Source organism: Canis lupus, chromosome 32, assembly GCF_048164855.1.
Source record: "Canis lupus baileyi chromosome 32, mCanLup2.hap1, whole genome shotgun sequence".
In the NCBI taxonomy this organism is placed as follows: domain Eukaryota; kingdom Metazoa; phylum Chordata; class Mammalia; order Carnivora; family Canidae; genus Canis; species Canis lupus.
In genome coordinates, this window is record NC_132869.1 from 21,635,826 (window position 1) to 21,661,145 (window position 25,320).

A 25,320-nucleotide genomic window follows, 5' to 3' on the forward strand; every position below is an offset into this window, starting at 1 on the left:
AATCCAGAAAGACTTATCTACCATTTACTAGCTTTGTGACCTTGGGCAAGATACTTAACTTCTCCAAGCTAAGGGTCCTCTTTTTTAAATTGGAGTTAGTAATAACACCTAACCTCATAGTTTAGTGGAAGGATTAAGTATGCCAACATGTGTAAAATATTCAGAAAAGGGCTTGGGTACTTAGTAAATTTAAGCATAACAATAATTTTCTAAAGTTAAAAATAGTTTGGTAGAAAGGTAAATCAAATGGAAATGACTGAAGTATCTTATTTACATAGTGCATCGAAGGTTTACAAAACTTTTTATTTATTTTTTATTTATTTTTAAAGATTTTATTTATTTATTCATGAGAAACACAGAGAGAGAAACAGAGACACAGGCAGAGGGAGAAGCAGGCTCCATGCAGGGAGCCCGATGCGGGACCCAATCCCGGAACTCCTGGGATCACGCCCTGAGCCAAAGGCAGACACTCAACTGCTGAGCCACCCAGGGGTCCCTACAAAATATTTAAAATTTGTTATTTGACTGTCACAACTGAGATAGGCACAAGAGATTTATCATTCTTATTTTAAAGCTGAGGAAACTGAAGTTTTTAAAAGTTACATGACTTAGTCAGTGTGACTTAGGGACCAAATTGTGAAGTCAGGACTGGAACCCAACTATTCTGACCAACAGCCTAGTGATTTCACCATAGACATTCCTAAAATCCTTAGCTGAGCAGTGGCATAGCACAATGGGGACACTGTTTTAGGCCAGAGCTGCTAACAAACAATACATTAAGTTAATATGAATTTCATTTCTGACGCCTATTTACTCTCCAGCAATTGTTCAGAATATTGAAACAACCAAAAATGGCAACAGGAAGAATTTACCTAACATTTGCTATTAAGATGGTTATTTTCAAAGGATGTTACTACTACTTTTATTGCAGGTTTATTTTAATAGACTGTGTGTATTATAATTAGTGGGCACCTTGGGCCTTCATAACTAAATTTCCTGTAAAACAAAATTCAAACTATAATAAATGAGAATTATATTTGAAATATTAGATGTTACCTACCAGTGCCTCTGTACTTTTTAATCGTTCACATGTAGACAAACAGTTTTTTATATTCTTTCTCTGAGAACAGTTTTGAAATTTTTCATCAATTGTCTCTTCTTTCTTATCCTGTTCATTTTTTAATTGGTCTGGCTTTTTGCATTTGAAAACTTCATTATTACTGAGATAATTTTCTATACTATTAAGTTGATTATTTTGCTCACATGTTTTGGGCCTTTTAAAGTCTTTATTTGAGCACTTGTTTTCATGTTTGTTCAAATATCCAGACATTTCCAACATAGCAGTTTTTATTTTTGAGTCATTTTTCTTAGAATCCTCAAATTGATCATTGTTAAAAGATTCTGGATTACAATTTTCATTTTTTATTTTTTCTTTATATTTATTTGTACAAATTTGTTTTTCAATATTGTTGCAATTTGAATACTGTTTATCAGTTTCATTGCTAATTTCTTGCTCCTTAAATTGACACTCAGAAAGTGTATTTTCCAATCTGACTGTCAAATCTAAGTTATTTTTTTTGCAGTGAGGCATATTTGAGGGAGTCAATATACCAGCGGTTTTGTTCTGTCTCTCTTGAAATGTATTTTGGATGATTTCACTAGGATTGTCCTGATACAGATTTCTTATTTGAGGTTTCAAAGAGGACTTGACTTTACTATCGCATTTAAAAGAACTCAATGATTTTTTGGGTATTAAGTTTGTCCCTTCACTGCTATCTTCCAAAAAGGAAAATTTTGTATTAGAAATGGAAATGGAAGTGTCATCCTTGTTTTTCTTCAACAAATTTTTATCTTCATACAAACTCCTAAACACCTTAGAAGGAACCGAACTGGAGTCATGCATGTTGAATGACTGCCGGGACAAATGTGATGCTGTTGGATCAATATGCTCCAAGTGTTGAGCAATCCTTGCGATAACATCTTGCCGCTCTTGGAGTAAGGAGCCTATCAAAGGATTAGTCTCACCAACAGACTGACGAGAATAAAGACCATCAGAAATGCCAGTTGCACTTCGAAGAGTTTCTGTTTTTACTTGAATTTTTCCCTCGCTGGTATCTTCTGAGGAGGAAAGCTCCGGACTACCAAAAGAAATGGAGAAAGGTTCTTTACATTTTCTCACGTTTTCATTTTCTTGTGCAACCCGGAAAAGTTTTGAATTAAGTGAACTAGACTCTTGCATATTAAATGGATGTCCAGGAACATGTGAAGTGCTTGGATCACAATGAATCAAATGCTGAGCAATTCTTGCAATAACTTCTTGTCGATCCTGAATTAAAGAACCTATTAAAGGATTAGTCTCACCAACTGATGGCCAGGAACTCTGGTGGCTAGATACACTGGAATCAATCATTGAAAATGATTTTAATGTTCTCACTGGTGTTTCGTGTGACTTTCTATCTCCTCTACCACTGAAGCCCAGAATATTAGCTTGACATGTTCCATAGTCAGATTTATTGCCAGTGCCTGGATACAGTTTGACATTTTTGACAGCTGCAGTATACTCTGAAGTTGTGCCATTTTTTGCGTTTTCAGGTGCCAGGGCCCAAGATTGTTTGCTACACAGACGCTGTGAACTATTTGTACTACATTGTTCAGCTTCATTAGAATTGCGGTGCTGATGGGCTTTAAGTTCATGTTCTTGAATTCTTTTCTCATAAAGGCCAATATTAGTGTGAATACTACAGGTCAACACTGGGTAATTAGATTGTCTGGGCAAGGACTGCACGCTGACTTTCAAGGCCACATTGTGAGAAACATTAGGAACAGGAAACACATGTTCAATTGGAGTCTGTGAAAAATTCCACTGCAGGTCTACATCAGCAGCACTGATTCTAGAATCATACAGAAAAATAGAGAATCAATGGATTATACAATTCATAACATTATAGTATATTATAAAAAATTTTAGGCAGTCATAGACTGATCTTTGTTTGCATTAATTACTATCAAGGCTTTACTTTCAGCTACTTTACCATGCATGTCATTCTGATAAAACCAAATAAAGTACAATAGTTTAGAACAGAGAGTATCTCTTTTTAAGATTTTATTTATTTATTCATGAGAGACACAGAGAGAGAGAGGCAGAGATATAGGTCGAGGGAGAAGCAGGCTCCCCATGGGAAGCCTGATGCAGCACTTGACCCTGGGACCCCTGGATCGTGATCTGAGCTGAAGACAGATGCTTGACCACTGAGCCACCCAGATGCAATACATTTTGAGAGATGTATTTTTTTAAGAATATTAGCCCACATAAGCATTAAAGCTTAAGAATGTTTTTATTATTATTTAAGATTTTATTTATTTATTCATGAGACACACAGAGAGAGAGAGAGAGGTAGAGACTTATGCAGAGAGAGAAGCAGGGTCCATGCAGGGAGCCCGATGTGGGACTCAATCCCAGGACTCCAGGATCATGCCCTGGGCCAAAGGCAGATGCTCAATGCTGAGCCACCCAGGTGTCCCTAAAGCTTAAGAATATTATGAGTTACTTGTCAAAAGAGAAAAAATGGACTTTGTATTTACTACTAAATAAATAGAGTCAGCTAATTCTTTTATACAAGGTGATTAAGAAATGCTCTTCATCTCATGGCCACCTGCCTACAGAGACAATTAGATAGCTGTTCAGCAGCCTGTAAATTTATAGTTTTCAAGATACAAAAATTAAGTAAGTATACCATTATGGAAACTCAGCAGCCCAGAAAGTTTTCTACTGTGTATACACTGGCAGCATTATATCCACTATTGGTTTTGAAAGCTAAAAAATGTTCTGAAAACTATTCTATGCCAAATTTAACCCAAAAAGCAAAACTCATACTGATTCCCATTTAAATTTCTCTAACTTTTGAGAAAAACTTCAGTAAATTTTATCTACTTACATTTAGGAATGAAGGAAATAAACTACTTAAAAGGTAAAATATTCAGTATCTAACCAACATAATTGAATATGCACTGTTCTTATTTTGCCCTAGACATACCTGTAAAGAATATTTCGTGGAATAGCACCATGAGAAACACTCAGCCAAGCACTTAATTGAGAAAAAAACACAAATGAGCGGACAGCCAATAGAAGAGTCTTTTCTTCAATAAATCGATCACCACTCCTAAGGGAAGTAAAAAGTATCATTTAAATGTCAGCAAGAAAAAAATAAAAAAAATAAAAATAAAAATAAAAATAAAAAATAAATGTCAGCAAGTACAAAATGACTGAATTGTAGAAAGATTGAAGCTAAAACATTTAGGATGTGTGCTTTCAAGAGTATAGAAGTGCACTTACTAGTGTTACTTCAAGTCACACAAGTATGAAATGTTTAAATTTTACTACATAAATAGAAGAATTCAATGACATGATAGATTATTAAAATAATTTATAGAAAGCAATGGAAAACCTGATCTACCAACAACTTATAACTCTGTGCAACTTACTGTCGAGGAACTGGCTCCAATATCCATCTTTCTAATAATAATGCATCTTGCTTAATTGCAGGATCATTAAGATCAATCCCTTCTGTGGTGGGTCCATCATCACTGTAGCAGCAGTCTGGTAGTAGCATCACTTCCACCATGATTGGAAGGTTGTTCTTCCACAACAATGAGACCTCAGACCTAGTTCTTCTGGCTTGGCGACACTTGAGAGAAAATGAATATAAGCAAAATGTCTTGATGGGCCAAAAATTTCATGTTTAAATTTTAAAATTATAATTGTAAAACAGACAACTCTATGACAAATGAGTTATCAATTGCAGAGCTTTGCTTAGGCTTGTCTATTTAGATTTCATCATTAAATAATGGGTTAACACTAGTGAGTTCTAGAGTGTGAGATGTAGCACTAAACATTTGTGATGCAAATTTTCTTGGAGGGATATTTTTGCTCTATTTTGCAGAAAAATAACTGCCACAACACAAATCTGACAGGCCTTGAGATGGCCCAGCCTAATATGTAAATTATATCATCATTACAGAAGAAAGATTCATTCTAAGTGGAAAGCAAAATATTAAAAATTAATTTTCATTAAATGATCAAAATAGATAAGATTTAAAAAGTGTAAAATTTGAGGCACCTGGGTGGCTCAGTGACTGAGCATCTGCCTTTGACTTAAGTCATGATCCTGGGGTTCTGGGACCAAGCCTGCATTGGGCTCCCTGCTCAGCAGGGAGTCTGCTTCTTTGTCTCCCTCTGCTCCTCCCCTTCTCTCATGCTCACTCTCTCTCAAATAAATAAAGAAAATCTAAAAAAAAAAAAAAAAAAAAAAAAGAAGTGTAAAGGGATGTCTGGGTGGCTCAGCAGTTGAGCCATCTACCTTTGGCCCAGGGCGTGATCCTGGAGTCCCAGGATCAAATCCATATCAGGCTCCCTGCTCTCTCTGTGTCTCTCATGAATAAATAAAATCGCAAAAAAAAAAAAAAAAGTATAAAATTTAAGACTATATTTAAGAAACAAACTATTGAGAAAAATCCTTATAACAAATTTTACTACCTACCAAAATAAATATTTTTAAACATTATATGATAGTAAAAAATATCTTGACATAGGAAAAAAGAAAGGACTATCAGAGAGAAATTGGCTAATGTGAGGAAAATAATCATGAAGATAATTCTACTAAATAAACACAAAGTCAATAGTAACAATAATTTTAAATCTGGCACGGGAGAAGGCAGGTATGAAATTGGTCGTCAACCTGCAAGCTGATCTACAAAGGCACCTGCTGTGCTTTCAAGAGCATTAAGATCAAGATTATTAGCCATGGTCCAGAATTAGGATTTTTTTCATTATAGTTTTAACCGATTTTATATTTAAATGTCAACATTATAATTACCACGTACCAAAGATGATGACCGAATTTAAACCAGTTGACATAAAAGATAAATAAAAAATACTCAACACATAATTCTTACCTGAGCCAGCTTGTCACTGCATTCATGTTTGGTAGTTGCTGGGTAACAGGACTGTGCTGGAGGGCAATGGAAACTTTCTGTGCGACCTTTTACAGAACATTCTGGTGTTCGTCCTTCTGTTATTAACAAGGCCAAAGAGACCAAGAACTCCTCTGCATCATATTCAAAATATTCATCTAAAGTATCTGGTACGTAAAAAAAGAAAAAGAGTCTCCAATGTAATGTATTCTTGATAAGAGCTCACCTTTTACGTCAAAAATATCTAATATCACAATCCATATTCAAGTATATTTACTAACAAAGAGGGAAAGGGAAATAAAAATGAGGCAATTAAAATACAGTAAACTCTTGATTCACAAGTTATACAGGGTAAGGAGAGGATGGATTATTCCAAATTTCAGTTAAGACAAAGATGGTTAAAATTACAGCACAAAATTGTTTCTATGTGAACTTCAATTCAAATGTGTAAGAATTCAGGAATACACTTATAATCCTATAGATATTTAGATTTTTGGATGTCAAGTGCAACAGTTTTCATATGTAAAATCCCACCAATAACCAAAAGATTAAAAAGGCTTGTGTCACATTTTTAGCTAAGATGCTTTATTATTATTGTCAAACATTGAAGATGTAAATTCAAATGCATGTTTCTCCCCTCTCCCTTGCTCCTTTCTTATCTATCTAGTTCCTTGTTCTCACAACCCCAGTTCTGTGCTGTGGACATTCAGAGTTATGGAGTCCTTCTCTGCCTATGCTATACCACAGTATTAATTTCAAAAAGAGTAATGCTGTAATTATCCACCAGGCGATGCAGACACAAATTACAACATATAAAGTGTGTTTTTTTGGTTACTGTACAGTTGAGAACAATTTAATCTGTAGCTGTTTTTACTTACTTGCAGTAACTTTTAAATTTCTCATAAATGCTCCAAGTTTGCAAACAAAACACAGTTAAATTTCAAAAGTGTTAACTTGCTACACAGGTTGAACATGTGTGCAAATGCACAAACACAAAATTCAATTTGTTGTGCAATCCAAGTAAACAACATATAACTTAAGTACTTACTACACTTATTCGGTGACGGGGATACAGAGTTGTACTGCATATAGCTCCTGGTTGCAAAAGGTTTTTGATTCACAAATGAGTTAAAAGCCAATAGGAGGGCAGCCCAGGTGGCTCAACAGTGTAGTGCGGCCTTCACCCCAGGGCGTGAGCCTGGAGACTGGGGATGGAGTCCCACATCGGGCTTCCTGCATGGAGCCTGCTTCTCCCTCTGCCTGTGTCTCTGCCTTTCTCTCTCTCTCTCTCTCTCTCTCTGTCTCTCATGAATAAATAAATAAAATCTAAAAAAAACAACAAAAAACAACAAAAACAAAAAATAAAAGCAAATAGGATACTACAGCATGTGATAAATTCCAATGTTGTTTGGATAACAGTGGTAAAATTTTGCAAAAGAGGTTGGCATTGAAATCAACAAAAAGCAGAATCAGACCTATAAATACAGAGAACAAATTGACTGTTCTCAGAAGGGGTTGGGGGATTGGCAAAATGGGTGAAGGGGAGTGGGGATACAGGCTTCCAGTTATGGAATAAGTCACAGGAATAAAAGTCTCAACACAGGGAATATAGTCAATAATACTGTAATAGTGTTGTATGGTGACAGATGGTAGCTATACTTGTGATGAGCATAGCATAAACTGAATTGCTATGTTGTACATATGAAACTAATATAACATTGTATGTCAACTATACTGAAAAAAAAAAAAAGAGGTAGGCACTGAGCAGAAGCAGGAGTTAGAAAATGGAGCTTGAGTAGAAAATTTGTATAGAGAAAGCAAGGAAAAGAAACTGGAGTCAGATGTGAATAGCCTTGAAGGGTATGATGAAGAATGCTTATTTCTAGCTTTAGGAAGGCTTTAAGGAAAAGAAGCAGCCTTAAAAGCTAACTTTATTGAGCTGGTATTTAAAAACCATTCAGAAAAATGTCCCTAAAATGTCCATGTGCAACACATAAAACAACAGCCAACACTTAGTAATATTGTCAGGCATTGCTAGTTCTAAGTACTTTCTATACATTAACTAATTTAATCCACAGAACAGCTCCAAAGGTGAGAAGTGTTAGCACCATTTTGCAGATAACTGAAGCATAGAAAAGTAACTTTCTCAAGATCATCCAGCTAGTAAGTAGCAAAGTCGGAATTTGAATCTACAGAGTCTAGCTCCAGAATCTAGGTCCTTAACCACCCCATACTTGCTTTCTTTCATTGCAACTATAAATATTGCTATGATATATCTTAACATATGTTTGTAAAATAATATATATGCTATATTTTAGTAACACATTTTAGAACATTTATTGTATAGAATTACAGACAATCCTTGATCAACTTATGATTTTTTGACTTGACAATGGTGTGAAAGTGATATATATTCAGTAGAAACCTTACTCTGAATTTTGAACTTTTCCCAGGCTAGCAATGTGGTAGGATATTCTTTTGTGATGCTGGGCAGCTGCAGTGAGCTCCAGCTCCCAGTCAGCCATATGATGGAGGGGGTAAACAACCAATACACTTACAACCATTCTGTACCCGTACAACCATCCTATTTCTCACTTTTAGTACAGTATTCAATAAATTTTACAACATATTCAACACTTTATTATAAAATAGGCTTCGTGTTAGATGACTTTCCCCAGATGCAGGCTAATGTCCTAAGCACATTCAAAGCAGGCTAGGCTAAGCTATTTTGTTTGCTAGCTAAGGAGTAATAAGTGCTTTTTTCACTTAAGATATTTTCAATTTACAATAGGTTTATCAGGACATAACCACTGGAAGTCAAGGAAGATCTGTAGTTTTCAGGAATAGGACTCTAATTTACAATAATGTGCAAACAAGAGAGTAGTCTTAGCTTTCAACTTTACTCAAGAAATCAATTAGATGGGGGATCCCTGGGTGGCTCAGAGGTTTGGCACCTGCCTTTGGCCCAGGGCGTGATCCTGGAGTCTCAGGATTGAGACCCACGTCAGGCTCCCTGCATGGAGCCTGCTTCTCCCTCTGCCTGTGTCTCTGCCTCTCTCTCTCTCTCTCTCTCCCTCTCTCCCTCTCTGTCTTTCATGAATAAATAAGTAAAAATCTTTAAATAAAAAAAAAAAGAAACCAATTAAGATTAAAAATCAAGGGTCTCCTGTGGTGTCCTTCAGATGGAAGCAAAAGATGTAAAAGATTCTACTCAATCCCCTTCTCTGTTGGTTCTGTGGATTTTCGAGGCTATTTAAGACTTGTCATGGGCTACATGGCATGATTTTGGCTCCTGGGAGATTTCTCTGGGCTCATCCTGTTTCTTCCCCTAAACTTGTCAGGTAATCCTGAAAAGCTAAGAATTGTGGTAGAGCAGTGGCTCCTAATCTATGGAATGCTGAGTGACGACGCCAAGATGACAGCTACTCCATGTGAATAACAAGGATGGTGGACAACCTAAGTAGTAAGTCTCATCTTTATGTGCTACTACTTAAAAAAAAGATCTGTAGTTCATCTGACCTGCTAAGTTTTTTCTTAAGAAAGGGGAAAGGGTGTGGATCCCTGGGTGGCTCAGTGGTTTAGCGCCTGCCTTTGGCCCAGGGCGTGATCCTGGAGTCCCAGGATTGAGTCCCATATCAGATCAGGCTCCCTGCATGGAGCCTGCTTCTCCCTCTGCCTGTGTCTCTGCCCCGCTCTCTCTCTTTCTCTCTCTCTCTCTCTCTCTCTGTGTGTGTCTCATGAATAAGTAAATAAAATCTTAAAAAAAAAAAAAAAGAAAAGAAAGAAAAGGGAAAGGGCACAAGAGTAGGGAGTATAAGAGTGTTATCCTTATGCCTGCCAAACTATATTTATCACTACAGTCCCAGCAGAGAATGGCTTACACAGTAGGAATCATCAAGTTGATAAAAACTAAACTATTGTGAAAAGTACTTTTGAATAACACAGCATTTGCTAAAACTTGGTTGAGTTAAGTCATCATCTCCTCAGATGGTAAGGTAAAAAAATTCCAGGGGTGCCTGGCTGGTACAATTGGTAGAGCATATAACTCTTGATCTTGGGGGCATGAGTTCAAGCCCCACATTGGGGGTAGAGCTTACTTTAAAAAAACCATAAAAAGCAAAAAAAAAAAGCTCTCCAAAATCATGACTGGAGTCTATAATCCTTTGGATAACTAACTGAGCTAGCCAGAGTATTAAATATTTAAATGAAAAATTTGAGGGATCCCTGGGTGGCGCAGCGGTTTGGCGCCTGCCTTTGGCCCGGGGCGTGATCCTGGAGACCCAGGATCGAATCCCACGTCGGGCTCCCGGTGCATGGAGCCTGCTTCTCCCTCTGCCTGTGTCTCTGCCTCTCTCTCTCTCTCTATCATAAATAAAAATTAAAAAAAAAAAAAAGAAAAATGTGAAACAAAGATTAGAGATGACAGTAGTTACCTATTAGTTATCTATACAAATATTACATAAGAATTACAAGGGGGCAGCCCCAGTGGCTCAGCGGTTTAGGGCTGCCTTCAGCCCAGGGCATGATCCTGGAGACCTGAGATGGAGTCTCATGTCAGGCTCCCTGCATGGAGCCTGCTTCTCCCTCTGCCTGTGTATCTGCCTCTCTCTCTCTCTCTCTCTCTCTCTGCGTGTGTCTCTCATGAATAAATAAGTAAACAAATCTTAAAAAAAAATTACAAGGAATAGCAGGGATTATACAGTGGTATTATAAAAACTAAAATACTACCTAAATGCATGTGGACTATGTGATGACAGTCTTTAGGAATTTCTCAGGAAAAATTTATGGGTGTCTGAATTTTAAGAAATGAGAATACTAAATCATGGTAGCCATTAGAAAAGTTGTATAGTTAAAATTTCTATAATGTCAATCTCTAAAACACCAGACAGCAGAGTTTACCATAAGGAATATGAATAGTAAATGAGAAATTTGTTATGCTAATGAAAATTCTATAGATATAACCTAATATTTTGAGGACACAGATTATTCCAGATATAAATTATTATCTTAGGGCTTCTGAAAACAATTTGCTTTTACAAAAAGTATTTCATATCTAGACAAATATGGACTGTTGGGGCTTACTAATAGTTTTAGAAGAAACAATTTTAGAAGAAATAATTTATTTGATGTAAAGCATAACATTGAAGAAAACAAAGCATTTATAAATTTTCAAGGTTATAAAGGATGTATCTTTGAAGACTGGTGATTAATGACTCAAAACATAGTTGTAGAGTCCTACCTCTAAGACTTCAATAAGGATTATGACTACATCCCAGTCTGTCTGGGAGCTATGCTGCTCTTGTAGTGGCCTGCACTTCTGGCTCTAGAGTTTAACCATGTTTTTTAAAGTTCCCCATCTGTTCAACAAAAGAGATAAACAATTTGGCCACTGGGAAAACTCTGATCAGAGTGATCCATAGATAAAATGGACTAACTCACATGAGAAGTAAATTCTTTATCATCACCAGTGGTATTCAAGGACAGATTCATAGACACATGCCAGGGGTGGGGGGTGGGGGTTGGAGGGATTTAGATTATCAAGTGGTAGCTCAGTTAGATTTGCAAGAGTTCTTTCCATTCAGAGAGTCTATGAATCTCTGTTATTCAGAAGTTGCTCAAAAACAAAACAAAACAAAACAAAAAACAAACAAACAAACAAAAAAACCCAGGAGAGAGGCCAAAACCACTATCTCCTTTTCAAGAGACCCTAACTAGGAGCCCATCTGAACCAGTACTCATCACATAGTCATTTAGAACAAAAACCCAGTATGGCTCAAAGCTACTTCAAGACTCTGTCTAGATGTAATGGAAGAAGAATGTCTTACACATCACTGGGCTGTTGTATATGCTGTTCAGTTTACTTTGAAAGCCTGACAAGGTAGTAGAAAGATTCCATGTTTTTCATGGCATGGAATACAATAACAAGAGAAGTAGAACAACCTGGGAGGTGCTGTAAAAATAATGTCCCTGGGGCGCCTGGGTGGCTCAGTCGGTTAAGTGTCTGCCTTTGGCTCAGGTCGTGATCTCAGAGTCCTGGGACTGAGCTCAGCATGGAGCTCCTTGCTCAGCGGGGAGCCTGCTTCTCCCTCTGCCCCTCATCCCGCTTGTCCTCACTCTCTCTTTCTCAAATAAATAAATAAATAAAATAAATAATAAAACATAAAATTTTATTGGATTTAAACTTCCTTTTTAACCTCAAGTTAGGCTCCTATATTTTTTAAAATATTTTATTTGTTTATTTTATACCTGAATTACTACAATAGTATCCTAGCTATGGTTTAGGACTCTAAGTCCCTTTTTACTCACTTTGTACCCTAGTCCAATTAATCTTCCTGAAAAGCCATTCTATTACATGCTTCTCAGCTCAAAGCTTTCTGTGTTTATTTTACTGGCTACCCAACTGCCTGTTGATCCCAAAGTGAATTCTTTAAGTTTGACATTAGGGCCAGAACCACCATACCTGGCTGTGCCCCGCCAGATTCTGAAGTGAATGCTGCCCCTTGGAGATATACAGTGAGGTGACCCTACTTCAGACTCCACCTATGGAGTCTTCATTGTCTCCACTTTTGCTTGTTCATCTCTTTTACTGCTCCTCACATAGTCTCTGTTCCAGCCAAATTGCTCCCTATACCATATTCTACTCATTTCCCTCCTTGTGCCACTGTTGCTTTTTTTTAACCTATAAAACATGGCTTCTTTTTCTCATTTCCAACAAGTCTGAGATTTCTGAAGAGTTTCCCGATTCCCAATTTTTGTCCACAAAAGAGTCCTTCCTAACTCACTTTCACACTGATCTTTCACAGATTTTATACTCTTCCCCAGAATTTACATCTAGGCTATGAATGGTTACTTCAGAGTCCTAGAGCACAGTCCCAAGCTCATGAATTTTACCTCCACATGGCTAAGTTTCACTGTGTTCTATGAACAGACTGTACTGCTAACTTCAGCCAACCTTTGCCCAGACATGGGGCACTTATCACAAATGTGGTCATGAAAAAGGAAAGGATAGTTTAGTGCAAATCAACTTTCAGGAATAACTCAGCATTATATTAGCCCAGCCATTTCTTTATAATAATATTTTTAATATTTCATGGATGAATATCTCCTAATGGATTAAAATCTATATACACCAAAAGGGTTTTGGTATCTCATCTATATGTTCCAATCTCAAAGGTATGTGTTGTATGGCTCTGTTTTGAGTGAGAATTGTAAAGGTTCTTAGAAATCATGTAGCCTAATCTACCTTACTTCCAGATGAAGAAAATAAGACACAAAGATGCCATCTTTCTTGTTCAGAGCTGTATACTATTGGAAATTAGAATCCAGTTTTCTTCAAGTGCAACTTGATTTACAAACCATAAGAAGTCTTTAAGCAGAGAATAAAAAGCAAAGCTGACTTTAGTGACTAGAGCAAAGAATAGCGGCTGTCACGATAAACAAGCAATTTCCCATGTGCACTATTATTTTATTAATATTATTTACACATAAATATTTTCACTTACAGAATAATTTCTTCACATACAAAAATATTGTTATTAAGCAACAATAAAACATAAAATGATTTTTTAAAAGTCCTCAGTACTCTATTAATAAAAAGGCAAGTGATCTATAAAGAAACTTATAATGGACTTACTTTTAAAAGCAACTTTCTGGACGTGTGTGTGGCTTGATTTCAACCAAATATTTTTGCTATACATCTACATAATACAATAATCACCATAGTGCAAAATTATAATTAAAGCATTGCAATATTCTGAAGTGTCATCTGGAAAACTAAGTCATATATATGTTTTTATAATAATCTATCTTTTCAAAAGTTGGCCATATGTTTTGTCACATAATCCAAGCATCAAATTAAACAAAGATGATTACCAACATCTTGAGTTGTGAAGTATTTTATCAAGTGCTTCTTCCTTTTAATTCTTATGATGAAGCATAGACTAATAGTTAAGAGCATGAACTCTGAGGTCAAGCAACCAGTTCTACTACTTGCTAGTTGTTTGGCTTTCTACAAGTTATATAGCCCCTCTTTGCCTCAGTTTTTCTATTAAATGGGGATGATGATAGTATCAACCTTCAGAAAGTACTTACAAGAAATAAGTAATTTGTTATAATTTTTAGAATATTACATAACACATAGTGATCACTATGGCAGTGTTTGCTAAATTTAAGATAAATACAAATACAATGACACAGGTCTTCCTTTCATTTTAAAGATGTGAAAACTAATTTTGTAAAATCATTTGCCTAAAGTCACATATATATTATCACAAAGTAGAGAATTATCTCTAAAAATCTGCTTACTGCTACCAATAGTTCTTAATTCTCAGTTACAGAAGTTCATATTTATTTTTCATTTCACACAAAAATGACTGAAGAGTCTAACCTACCAACTCAGACAGACATATCTTGAACGATTCCTGGTACTAAATGAATTTGGACTACTCCTTTCCTGACTTGTGTCTTCCCTGTTTAAAGTTCTTTCAATTTAGATATTATGGAAAGGTCTAGATTATGCACTTCTAGAAAGAGCAAGAAGATATCCCACCTAGAAACATTATTCTTATACTGTTTAGCAAAACTGTACAATTACATCTGCTTATAAATAAAGTGTCTCAATGTACTACTGTCTGCATTTAAAAACAGACAAAGGCATCCTGAAACGACCATTCTGGGAAGAATGCAGAGTAGTAGCCATGTAAAATGGTTAAGTCAAGTTAGAATTCACAGGAAGGCAATGGGACGCCTAGGTGACTCAGTGGTTGAGCGTCTGCCTTTGGCTCAGGGCATGATCCCAGAATCCTCCCCTCGAGGAGCCTGCTTCTCCCTCTGCCTGTGTCTCTGCCTCTCTCTCTGTGTCTGTCTCTCTGGTATGTATCTCTTCCCATGAAAACACTCTGAATCCTATTTTTTGCCACTGATACATAAGGGGCTTCCACCCAGGTGTATTTCCTCTATATTTATTATATGATACGAATTGCTACATGCGATGGTCACCCAAACTAAACCTGACACTTTCACAGTTGCAAAAGAAAAACTCTGAATGAGTTTTGAAAGCACCAAAGAGGGAAGAGAAGCAGGAATTAAAAGGCTTAACAAAAAAATACACTGTTACAAGCAGCATATTCTCTAATGGAGAAGTTGAAAATCTACCAACTTCTTTCTAGTTCCTGATTTCAGTTCAATTTCAACTTAGGTGGGAAGCAAATGCAGAAAAAAATCCGCTTATAAGCTTCATGCATTCCCACTGCAATTCTCACACTACTACGATGGCTGTATATCTCTAGACCATAAGCTCTACATCTGTAGGAGCCAAATATAATATAGTCATCATTCTATTACCAGTGCCTAGGACAGTGCCTGCCATATAGGAGATGCTCAATAAATCTATAAGCAAAATAAAAAAGTGTTTAAGTGTAGCTATTAGCATTTGTAGATCAACAAGATCTATGTTGAAGTATGACAAGCTCTGAAGAATTCAGATATTATAGGAAAGGTAAACTCAAATGATAAGCCCTACAACAAATGGCAGGTTGAAGGTGGTTAGGAATATCAAGAAACGTATGAGAAGTTCTTTCAGTTCTATTTTAACTTCAATTTACGTTTTTTGAAAATCTAACTTATTCACACTAGAATTATAATAAAGAGTTGTTAATTGCCTCTCCCACCACTAAAATTATTATACTTATATATGTTCCTGGACCTTAGTAGTCACTTTTCAAGATAATTTACTTAATTAATTACAACTTGATACCCACTTCTACCATCTGATAGTGTCCTCTCTAAAATACTGAGAGCAGGTAACTTTGAGGGGCAGGTCTCACAGACTTCACACTAAATCTCACAGAAACCAAAGGAAAGGCCGTGGTTCTCTAATCATAAATCCTCTACACTTAATAATTAGCACAACCAGTATAACCAATGGAAATGAACAAAAGGCAGGCTTAGGGATTTGACATGTGAAAATTAGGGTATTTCAATTATTTTCAATGCTTTAAAATGTTTTTCAAATTTTTCTAATGCTACTGCTCATGTCTGTAGACATTTGACTTACAGGAACTAGTATTTTGAAAATTTTATATACATACAAAAACTTAAGATAATTGTGAACAAATCCAACATAAGATATTCACTTAATCATTCTTAGGTATTTTAAGTTTAATAGTATTTTTTTTTAAGATTTTAATTTATTTATTTAAGAGAGAGAGGGAGAGCACAAGCAGGGGCAGCAGCAGAGTGAGCACTAGAGGGAGAGGGAGAAGCAGACTCCTAGCTCAGCAGGGAGCCCAATGTAGGGCTCGATCCTAGGCCTCTGGGGATCATGATCTGAACTGAAGGTAGACACTTAACCGGCTGAGCCAGCCAGGTACCCCAAGTTTAATAGTATTTTATAGAGCACTTTGAACTTTTTGGAACAGAATCTAAATAGTGTTTTTTTAAAAAGTTATTTATTTATTTGATACAGAGATAAAGAGAGCACAATTGGGGACAGAGGTAGAGGAAGAAGCAGGTTGCCTGCTGAGGGACTTGATCCCAGGAGGCTGGCTTGATCATGACCTGAGCCTATGCTTAACCGACTAAGCTACTCAGGCACCCCAGGATCTAAATAATGTTAAAAGCTGAATATTTCTAGTTTCTAGACTAAAAATTACCTTTAAAAATTCTGAAATGTGAGGTATGACAGGTCTTGTGTACCCAGAACTCAGGCCACACTTAGTTTCTTTTTTTTTTTTTTCACACTTAGTTTCAATGTTCTCTAAGTTAATTACAGCCAAGTAATAAAATAAGTAGTAACCGTTTTTCCATCTTTGCAAATATTGCATAATATAAAACAGCAATAACTTACCAAATTGAATTTACCATAGTCATTTACTATAGCAATTAATAATAAAATGTTTTATAGTTTTTAAAAACACTATGATACATTATAGCAAAACCTTAAAAAGGCATACATTTTATATCATTTAAACTGCTCAGATTGTATTAAATAGATTAAAAGCCTATATGACCAAAAAAATGGCCTTTATTAGCATTTACATATCTTCCATTAAAATAAAATTTTTTAAAGATTTTATCTATAAAAAAAAGATTTTATTTATTTATTCATGAGAGAGAGAGAGAGAGAGAGGCAGAGACACAGGCAGGAGAAGCAGGCTCCATGCAGGGAGCCCGACGTGGGACTCGATCTCAGGACTCCAGGATCACACCCTGGGCTGAAGGCGGCGCTAAACTGCTGAGCCACCCGGGCTGCCCTCCATTAAAATAATTTTAACTAAAAATGCTACAAAGGCATAAAATAAAATAAACAACTTTTTATAGTAATAAAACAATTAGCAAATTCATAAAAAGCTCAATGTAATTTGTGCAACTTTGTGTTGGCTTTTCCCCTCCAATTGTTAATAAAGATATTTTCTAGGCCACAAAAGAGTAGAGTTCATCAGAGGCTAAGGAAGGTAAAACTTTTATACCATACAACTCTGAAAGGCAATTCTCTTCCCTGAGGACTATAATGGGCAGTCATAACAGATATTTCCTTTCCTTCTTCAATTGCAATTTCCAATTACACAAAGCCTCTAGCTTATAAGTGCCATCTATATTCCCCTCCTGGCTCCTTACTAACTTCACTGTAGTCATTTGTGAGGAGATAAGGGTATTTTTAAGAAACAAACAGAATAAGATAATTAAGATTTGGAATCAAAATACAGAGGAAAAAATAAGAGGAAAGGAATAAAAGGAAACAAAATATATGAGGTGGAAATAACAAGAAAAATAAGAAGGGAGAAAATCTAAAAGAAGAATAAGGAAAACAGTAAGAGTAGAGCTAGAGGAAATTGAACAAATAAAGGGGGAGAAAACTTCTAAGGAAAGCCAATACTCTGTTTCCTAATTGTTCCTCAGACTCTTTTCCCAAACTCCCATCTTTCAAATACTCCAAAGTGGATAAATTGTGGTATATGCATAACAGGACACAATATAACAGTGGACATAAAGTCAAGAACGAGTGATACCTACCAAGTTATAGAAGACTATAACTAGGATGAGTCTATTTACATAAAAGTTTAAAATACAAGTAAAATTAAACAAGATACCTGGCGATTACATACAAATGTGATAAAAGTATAAAGAAGTACAAGGGAATAATTAACACAAAATTCAAAACAGTGGATATTTCAAGTATGAATGGTGGAGCTATAGATGAACAAGGCACACAGTTATCATCACATAAGAGACTGATGAGCTTGTATAGTCACTATGTGAGAAATTGTAACATACATACTCTTTATGTACTCTTTGTACTTAGAAGCAGGCTCCTCGCAGGGAGCCCGATGTAGAACTCAATCCCGGATCCCGGGATCATGCCCTGAGCCAAAGGCAGATGCCCAACCACTGAGCCACCCAGGTATCCCAAAATATTTCTAATTTTATATGGAAAACTGACATGTGGGAATTCCGCACTATTGTGAGACAGCACTATGTAGTGAAAACTAAGCTGGGATTGGGGTGCCTGGGTGGCTCAGTCAGTTAAGCATCTGACTCTTATAATATCAGCTCAGGTCTTCATCTTAGGGTCGTGAGTTCAAGCCCCACATTGGCCTCCATGATGGGTGTGGAACCTACTTTAAAGAAAAAACAAAAACTGGGATTCATATTATCTACATTCTCCCATTATTAACTTCTTTTGTTCTAAGTTTCTTTGACTTTTGTCAGACTACACTACTTCTAAAAAACTCTGCCAGCTTCAGGATTCTTGATGAAAATATTAAGGTGAAGAATCACAGTATAAAAGAAAGGGGAAAAATACTCAATTTCTAGTACTGTTTAACTTTCTATACTATAAAAAGCTGATAAATGCAAATGATAGGACAAATATTTAAACCTAAATTTTGATATATATTATTTCTAGAATAAATTTTACCTCTTTCATGTAACAACCATGCTTTCAAGCAAGACTTATTTTGCATTGAACACCAAAACTGAAAGCTATAACTAATGAAAAGTTCAAAGATTTCCTTGTCATTTGGACAAGTAACTAAAATGTTCTAAAATATAATGCCATCCCAAGTAATTGCATGGCTCACATTTTCTTATGAAACTGAAGAGGCAGCCCTTTGCTTTCAAATTAGCACAATATTTACTTTTGGGGTAAGTAAACATCACTAACTATACAATAGAGCTAGTCTATGCTACAACGAAGTTGTACAACTACCACTCACTTCCTTAGGGTGTTGTTTGCATCTTGTGAGGTAGTCTTCTAGAAGTCACGGGCCTTCATGTTTGTGACAGAACTTAAATCACTTCTATTAGCCAAACTGATTCTCCTTACAAATTATATCATTTAGTGTTTTATATTGTTACCACCTGTCTACCTCCTGAAAACTCCACAATGGCAGGGATTTTGATCAGTTCTGTTGACTGATAATAGACTCAATACCCAAGGACTATGACTAGCACATAAAAGGCACTAAAAAATATTTGTAAATATATTATTTAATTCTCACTTTGAAGAAGCTAATTATAAAAATCAATACCATACCCAGCCAAGGACCATGTTAGTATTTCTTAAATAACATTCCCTTAATTATAAGAAGTTAGCTGTATGGGCAGCCCCGGTGGCGCAGCGGTTTAGTGCCGCCTGCAGCCCAGGGTGTGATCTGGAGACTCTGGATCGAGTCCCACGTCAGGCTCTCTGCATGGAGCCTGCTTCTCCCTCTGCCTGTGTCTCTGCCTCTCTCTCTGCATCTCTATGAATAAATAAATAAAATCTTAAAAAAAAAAAAAAGAAGTTAGCTGTATATCCATTGGTTAAAAATCTTTAAAGCAAAAAGACCAACTCGATCTGAATTTTAGTTCACAAAGTGCTCAAAAGGTACAGTGCTTCAATTTAGTAAGCATAAAATACTGACTGTAACTTAAGCAAGTAGTTTTCATAATTTTTTTTTAAGATTTTATTTATTCATGAGAGACAGAGAGAGAGAGAGGCAGACACACAGGCAGAGGGAGAAGCAGGCTCCATGCAGGGAGCCCAATGTGGGACTCGATCCCGGGACTCCAGGATCATGCCCTGAGCTGAAGGCAGACGCTCAACCACTGAGCCACCCAGGCATCCCTCATAATTATTTCTCTAGTATCTAAGAGAGGATTTATTGTTTGGTAACTATATTGCTCATATCACTTCTTCTGTTAGTTTTACATAAATGATCTTAAAGATTAATTCTGCTAAGGGTTAAATAAGATGCCAAAATTATAACTCATTTTATTTTTAATGATTGTTGAGAGAGAGAGAAAGAGAGAACACGCACGCATGTGAGGGGAGGAGCAGAGGGAGAGGAGGAAAATCCCACCTCCACACTGAGCATGTAGCCTGATGCAGAACTTGATCCCACAACCCTGAGATCACGACCTGAGCTGAAATCAAGAGTGGGACACTCAACGGACTGAGCTACCCAGGTGCCCATATAACTCATTTTCAACCTGAAATATTAAAATTTGATATTCTTTCAATAGCACTGTGATGGTCCTGTAACTGTGGCCTAACTGGAAGAAAAAAATAAGCTTTATGTTCAAGTAGATGCAAGTTCAAATACTGAGTGACTGTAGGCAAGCTGAACTAATAATTCTAATTTCTAGGAAAAAAAAAAAAAAGAGACTGCCCTTGATTTGGCATACTTTGCTATGGCAGGAACTGAGATTACATTTCAATTATTATTTAACATTAAACAGCAAACTCAGTGTTAGTTGACAAATATTTAAAAACCCACTATAGGGGCACCTGGGTAGCTCAGTTAGGCATCTGCCTTTCAGCTCGGGTCATGATCCCAGGATCCTGGGATTGAGCCCCACATTGCGCTTCCTGCTCCACAGGAAGCCTGCTTCTGCCTCTTCCTCTGCCATTTCCCCTGCTGATGCTCTCTGGCCTATCTCCATGTCAAATAAATAAACAAAATCTTTTTAAAAAAATTAATAAAATAAAATAAAACCCCACTACAAATGAATGTATTCCTCCTTAAAGTCAGACATCAAAAAAAAAAAAAAACACACACACAAAAAAAAAAAAAGTCAGAAGACATATCTGGTGAAGTTTTCATATAAAGGATCAGAATATAAATCAAGAAATCATTTAAAAGAAAGAAAGAAAAATTATTGGTTTCATGGGGTATTTCCTTTATAACATATTTGATTCAATGAAACATAAACTCCTCCTAACTTCAGAAATGAAATGAAATTATATACAACACAACTGATGGTCAAAGTAAAAATTAAAATTCATGTAAAGGTTTAAAAACAAAATTGACTTTTTTTTTTTTTTTAAGAGTTTATTTATTGGAGACAGAGAGAGAGAGAGCACAGAAGCAGGAGGGAGGGGCAGAGGAGGAGGGTGAGAAGCAGGCTCTTCACTGAGCAGGGACCCTGCTGTGGGACTTAATCCCAGGACCCTGGGATCATGACCTGAGCCGAAGACAGATGCTTACCCAACTGAGCCACCCAGGTGCCCCCCAAATTGATCTTTAATAAAATAACTATTTCATAACCGTAGTAGGTAAAACATTCACTGTAGAATTTGAAATTCAAAATTTTACCATTTTCACAAAGATAGCAAGATCCAGTGAGTCCAATCCTGGGCAAATTCAGGCATGTTACTTAATTTCTTCATTTATAAAATGGTAAGCCTAAGTGTTAGGGGAAAAAGAACTTTTTACTAGGTTGGGCCTCTGTACACAAGGAAAGCAGGACTTTAGTACAAATCTGATCTTCCCACCAGTGGATATACTGAAAGGGAAACAGCTAATGTCTATTCACCCATTTTACAAATTCTTTCACCAGGCAGATGAGGTGGCTAGGCTGACTGGTTTGATTTTGGTAGTCATTGGGCTATTTCCAATCACAATGGAGTAATAGGGACCTGATTTACCCATACACCCCGAATCACACAAAATACACAAAACAATTGTTTTCAGACCCTACACAAAAGACAGTATAGGACCGTGTTCTCTGAGAGAGAAATAAACAGGTGAGCCCTACAACTGCCCATCCTTACTGTCTCAAGTAAGGTTTCAAGCTGAAGTGTAGAAGAAGGGAAGCCAGACAGAGCCTAAGAGTCTCCCTGAAGAGAGGACAAAAAAATTAGGGGGAAGGGAAGTCCCCTTAGCAATTACAGTAACTATCCTACCACTTTATACAATTGTGATGATCTGAAGTGAGGTATGTCAAACACTGAATCATTAAATTACTCTCACTCAGAATGAAAAAACAGAAAACTTCTGTTCTATGGTATAACTACTTAATAAAGTCAAGGGAAAGGCAAATGGAGAAAATTGAGAGAAGAGTGAGAAATAAAGGGAAAACAAAAATAAAGATGATAAAAACATTTAGAATTCACTAAGTCCAATATTATATCCTACTCCTCCCTACCACTCATGCTCCTCCAATGCCAAATTTGCTCCTCCTTCTTGAGTTCTCCATATAGTCTAACATTTCCCATATTTAATTGGCCAAGCAAAAAACTTGGTAATTGAGTCCTATAAATTATACTTCCTAAAGTAGCTCTAGCCACTTTCTTCCTCCGTCTATGACCTCTGTCAAAATTATTAAGGCCATGCATGATCTCTTATATGGATATTACAACGCCTCTGTGACTGATCTCCCTGCATCTAGTCTCTTACCTTTCCCATCCAGCCCCATCTCCCTTCTTAGAATTCTATCTGAAATATAAATGTGATTATGTTGGCCTAAATCTCTGTAATGGTTCTGTTATTTACAATTTAAAGCCCAAACTATATTAAGTAAGAACCAGTTTAAAAACTACATAATAGAGGCACAGGTGAAACATCCTAACTTCCTCAGGCAGATATTTCTTATGATATGTATTGGTATTAAAACTACTAAGCAGTGATACTCTTGAATAGCTCATTCATTTCTGTACCTTTTATATCAGGATTTTCTATATAAACAATTATGTCACTACAAATAGAATTTTGCTTCTTTCTTTCCAGGCTTTATGCCAATTTCTTTTTCTTTCATTATGGCAAAGGCTAGGTAAACAATATGGTATAGAAGTGAGGGGAACTAGGTGGCTCAGTCAGTTGAGCATCTGACTCTTGATTTTTGGCTCAGGTCATGATCGCAGGGTTGTGAGACTGAGCCCTGAATTGGGCTCTGTGCTCAGTGGGGAATCTGCTTGAGGATTTTCTCTCTCTCTCTCTCTCTCTCTCTCTCTCTCCCCTTCTCCCTCTGCCCATCCTCACCCCCATCCCATGGGTGCGCGCTCTCTCTCTCTCCCTAAAATAAGTAAATCTTTTTTAAAAAAATAATAAAAGAAGTGGCTAGAGTGCATATCTTCTTTCTGATGTTAGCAAAAAAGTATTCAATATTTCACCACTAAATGTGATATTAGGTATAGATTTTTCATAGATGTCCTTTATCAGGTTGAAAAGGCTTATAATAAAGTCATTTTGATTTTATAAATAAGCATGTAAAATAAATCCCTCAAAGAAATGCCATCTTTTACTTAATTTAGAATGCTCCATGAATGCAAAAGAAATTTTTTATGAAGCAAACAACTGTTTGGACAAGAACTGCCAAAAAATATCATTTTTCAATGTATATTACTTACTTTTAGTTAAAAAAAAATAACCATGTTAAAAAATATTTACCTCCTATAAAATGCCAGAAAAAAAAATATTCTTATTCACCAAGAGTGAACTCTAATGTAAACTATGGACTTTGGGTGATGATAATATGTCAATATAGGTTCATCTATTATAATAAATATACCACTGTGGCATGTGGCATGAAATGTGGATAGTGGGAGAGCTTGTATATCTGTGGGGACAAGGCATATATGGGAACTTTGTATTTTGTGCTGGTTTATTGTAAAACTAAAACTATTCTAATCAAATAAAGTTTATTAATTAAAAAAAATTACCCATTATAAAATGCTAGAAAAATATTATTTTTTACTTTTTCATTAAGAAAATAAAAATGAGAAATGAAAATAATACATTCACTTATCCCAAAATTGTACTTAAGATGTTTCCCTCTGGAAGCATGAATTACAAAGAATAAAAACAAAAATTATAGAGGGCAACTTCACAAGCAGAAATGATAAGTATCAAAGTTCAGATGAGTCTTTACTGTCCTAGAACAACAACAACAAAATAGCCTCTACACAAACTTATATTAACATAGTTTATATTTACATTAAACATTTTAATGCCTGGTAGGTATGCACATACTTAAGAAGTCTTCAGGGCCTGGATAAAAGAGGTTACTGGAGGAAGGGAGAAATGTTGCCTCTGTAACATTGTTATTGGATTTGCATCACAAGTAAAAAGTTGTTATGTGACTGAAGGAAGGATAGTTCTTATAATAACTGACATTCTGAAGTCTACTGACAATAACCTTGTTACTCATATAATCTCTAGTGCTGAGTTTCTTGGACAAAATTGCCCTGGATTAGGCTATTTAGTATCTATATTAAATTCTATATTTTGAGAATATGCCAGAATAAGAGTCCCCAAGGAGTACAATATGTTGTACAACTATCGCTTTCAACATTCTGTAAATACAGGAGTCTGGAAAATACGAATTTAATGCCAGCTGGATTTCTGTTTATAAAAGCACTTGTCTATAGAAAATAGCTGGAAAACAGTTTATTCCATTTATACTGAAGGAAAGATTGCTGTACACTGCTCTCTGGTCTGTGGTTGGGGATCTACCACGCAGTTTTAACACCAATAGTTATAATTACACCTGATAGTTCTTAAGCTCTTACCATAGTGCCTATATACTTATGAAGTTTTACCTTACTTTATTTTTACAACAATACTAATAATACATTGTTTTACCTCCAAAAATAGGCTGATAATATATTGGTCATCTTGGGTAACAATCACTATTGTCAATTTATCAAAACTAAAATATCAATTTTTTAAGATATCAATTTTAAGACAGAACCATTTTATCTTTCACTAAAAAAGAAAAAAATTTGCTAATTAAACTACAATGCACCATCAGGTACAAGAAACAAACTGATTTCAAAGATTTTGAATGTAGAAAGTGTGCACACTTAAAATCAACCAAATAACTAAAATTACCAGTTTTATCAGATTGATTTAAATGCAATATATATACTTTTTAAGATTATATTTATTTATTCATGAAAGACACAGAGAGAGAGAGAGAGAGAGAGAGAGAGGCAGAGACACAGGCAGAGGGAGAAGCAGGCTCCATGCAGGGAGCCCGATGTGGGACTTGATCCCAGGACCCCGGGACCAGGCCCTGGGCTGAAGGTGGCACTAAACTGCTGAGCCAACCGGGCTGCCCTAAATGCAATATATTTTAATAACCCTG

The 25,320-nt window shown here is 36.1% G+C and overlaps 1 protein-coding gene across 12 annotated transcripts in view; it reads right to left on the reverse strand.

The window, feature by feature from the left end:
- ATOSA (atos homolog A) overlaps nt 1-25,320 on the reverse strand; it is a 121,556-nt gene that overhangs the window by 18,958 nt on the left and 77,278 nt on the right. For 9 of the 12 annotated variants that reach the window (XR_012022480.1, XM_072808567.1, XM_072808565.1 and 6 more), the window contains 4 exons: nt 5,953-6,137; nt 4,483-4,685; nt 4,035-4,160; nt 1,061-2,891 (listed from right to left, as the gene is read on the reverse strand). Coding sequence is in view for 10 of the 12 variants with exons in the window: in XM_072808567.1 (XP_072664668.1) it covers nt 1,061-2,891; nt 4,035-4,160; nt 4,483-4,685; nt 5,953-6,137 (2,345 nt within the window). In the remaining 2 variants the exon portion in view is untranslated. Of the gene's footprint in view, nt 1-1,060; nt 2,892-4,034; nt 4,161-4,482; nt 4,686-5,952; nt 6,138-7,018; nt 7,718-25,320 lie in introns of those variants that run through there. The other 3 variants (XR_012022479.1, XM_072808562.1, XM_072808559.1) reach the window with 1 other exon arrangement.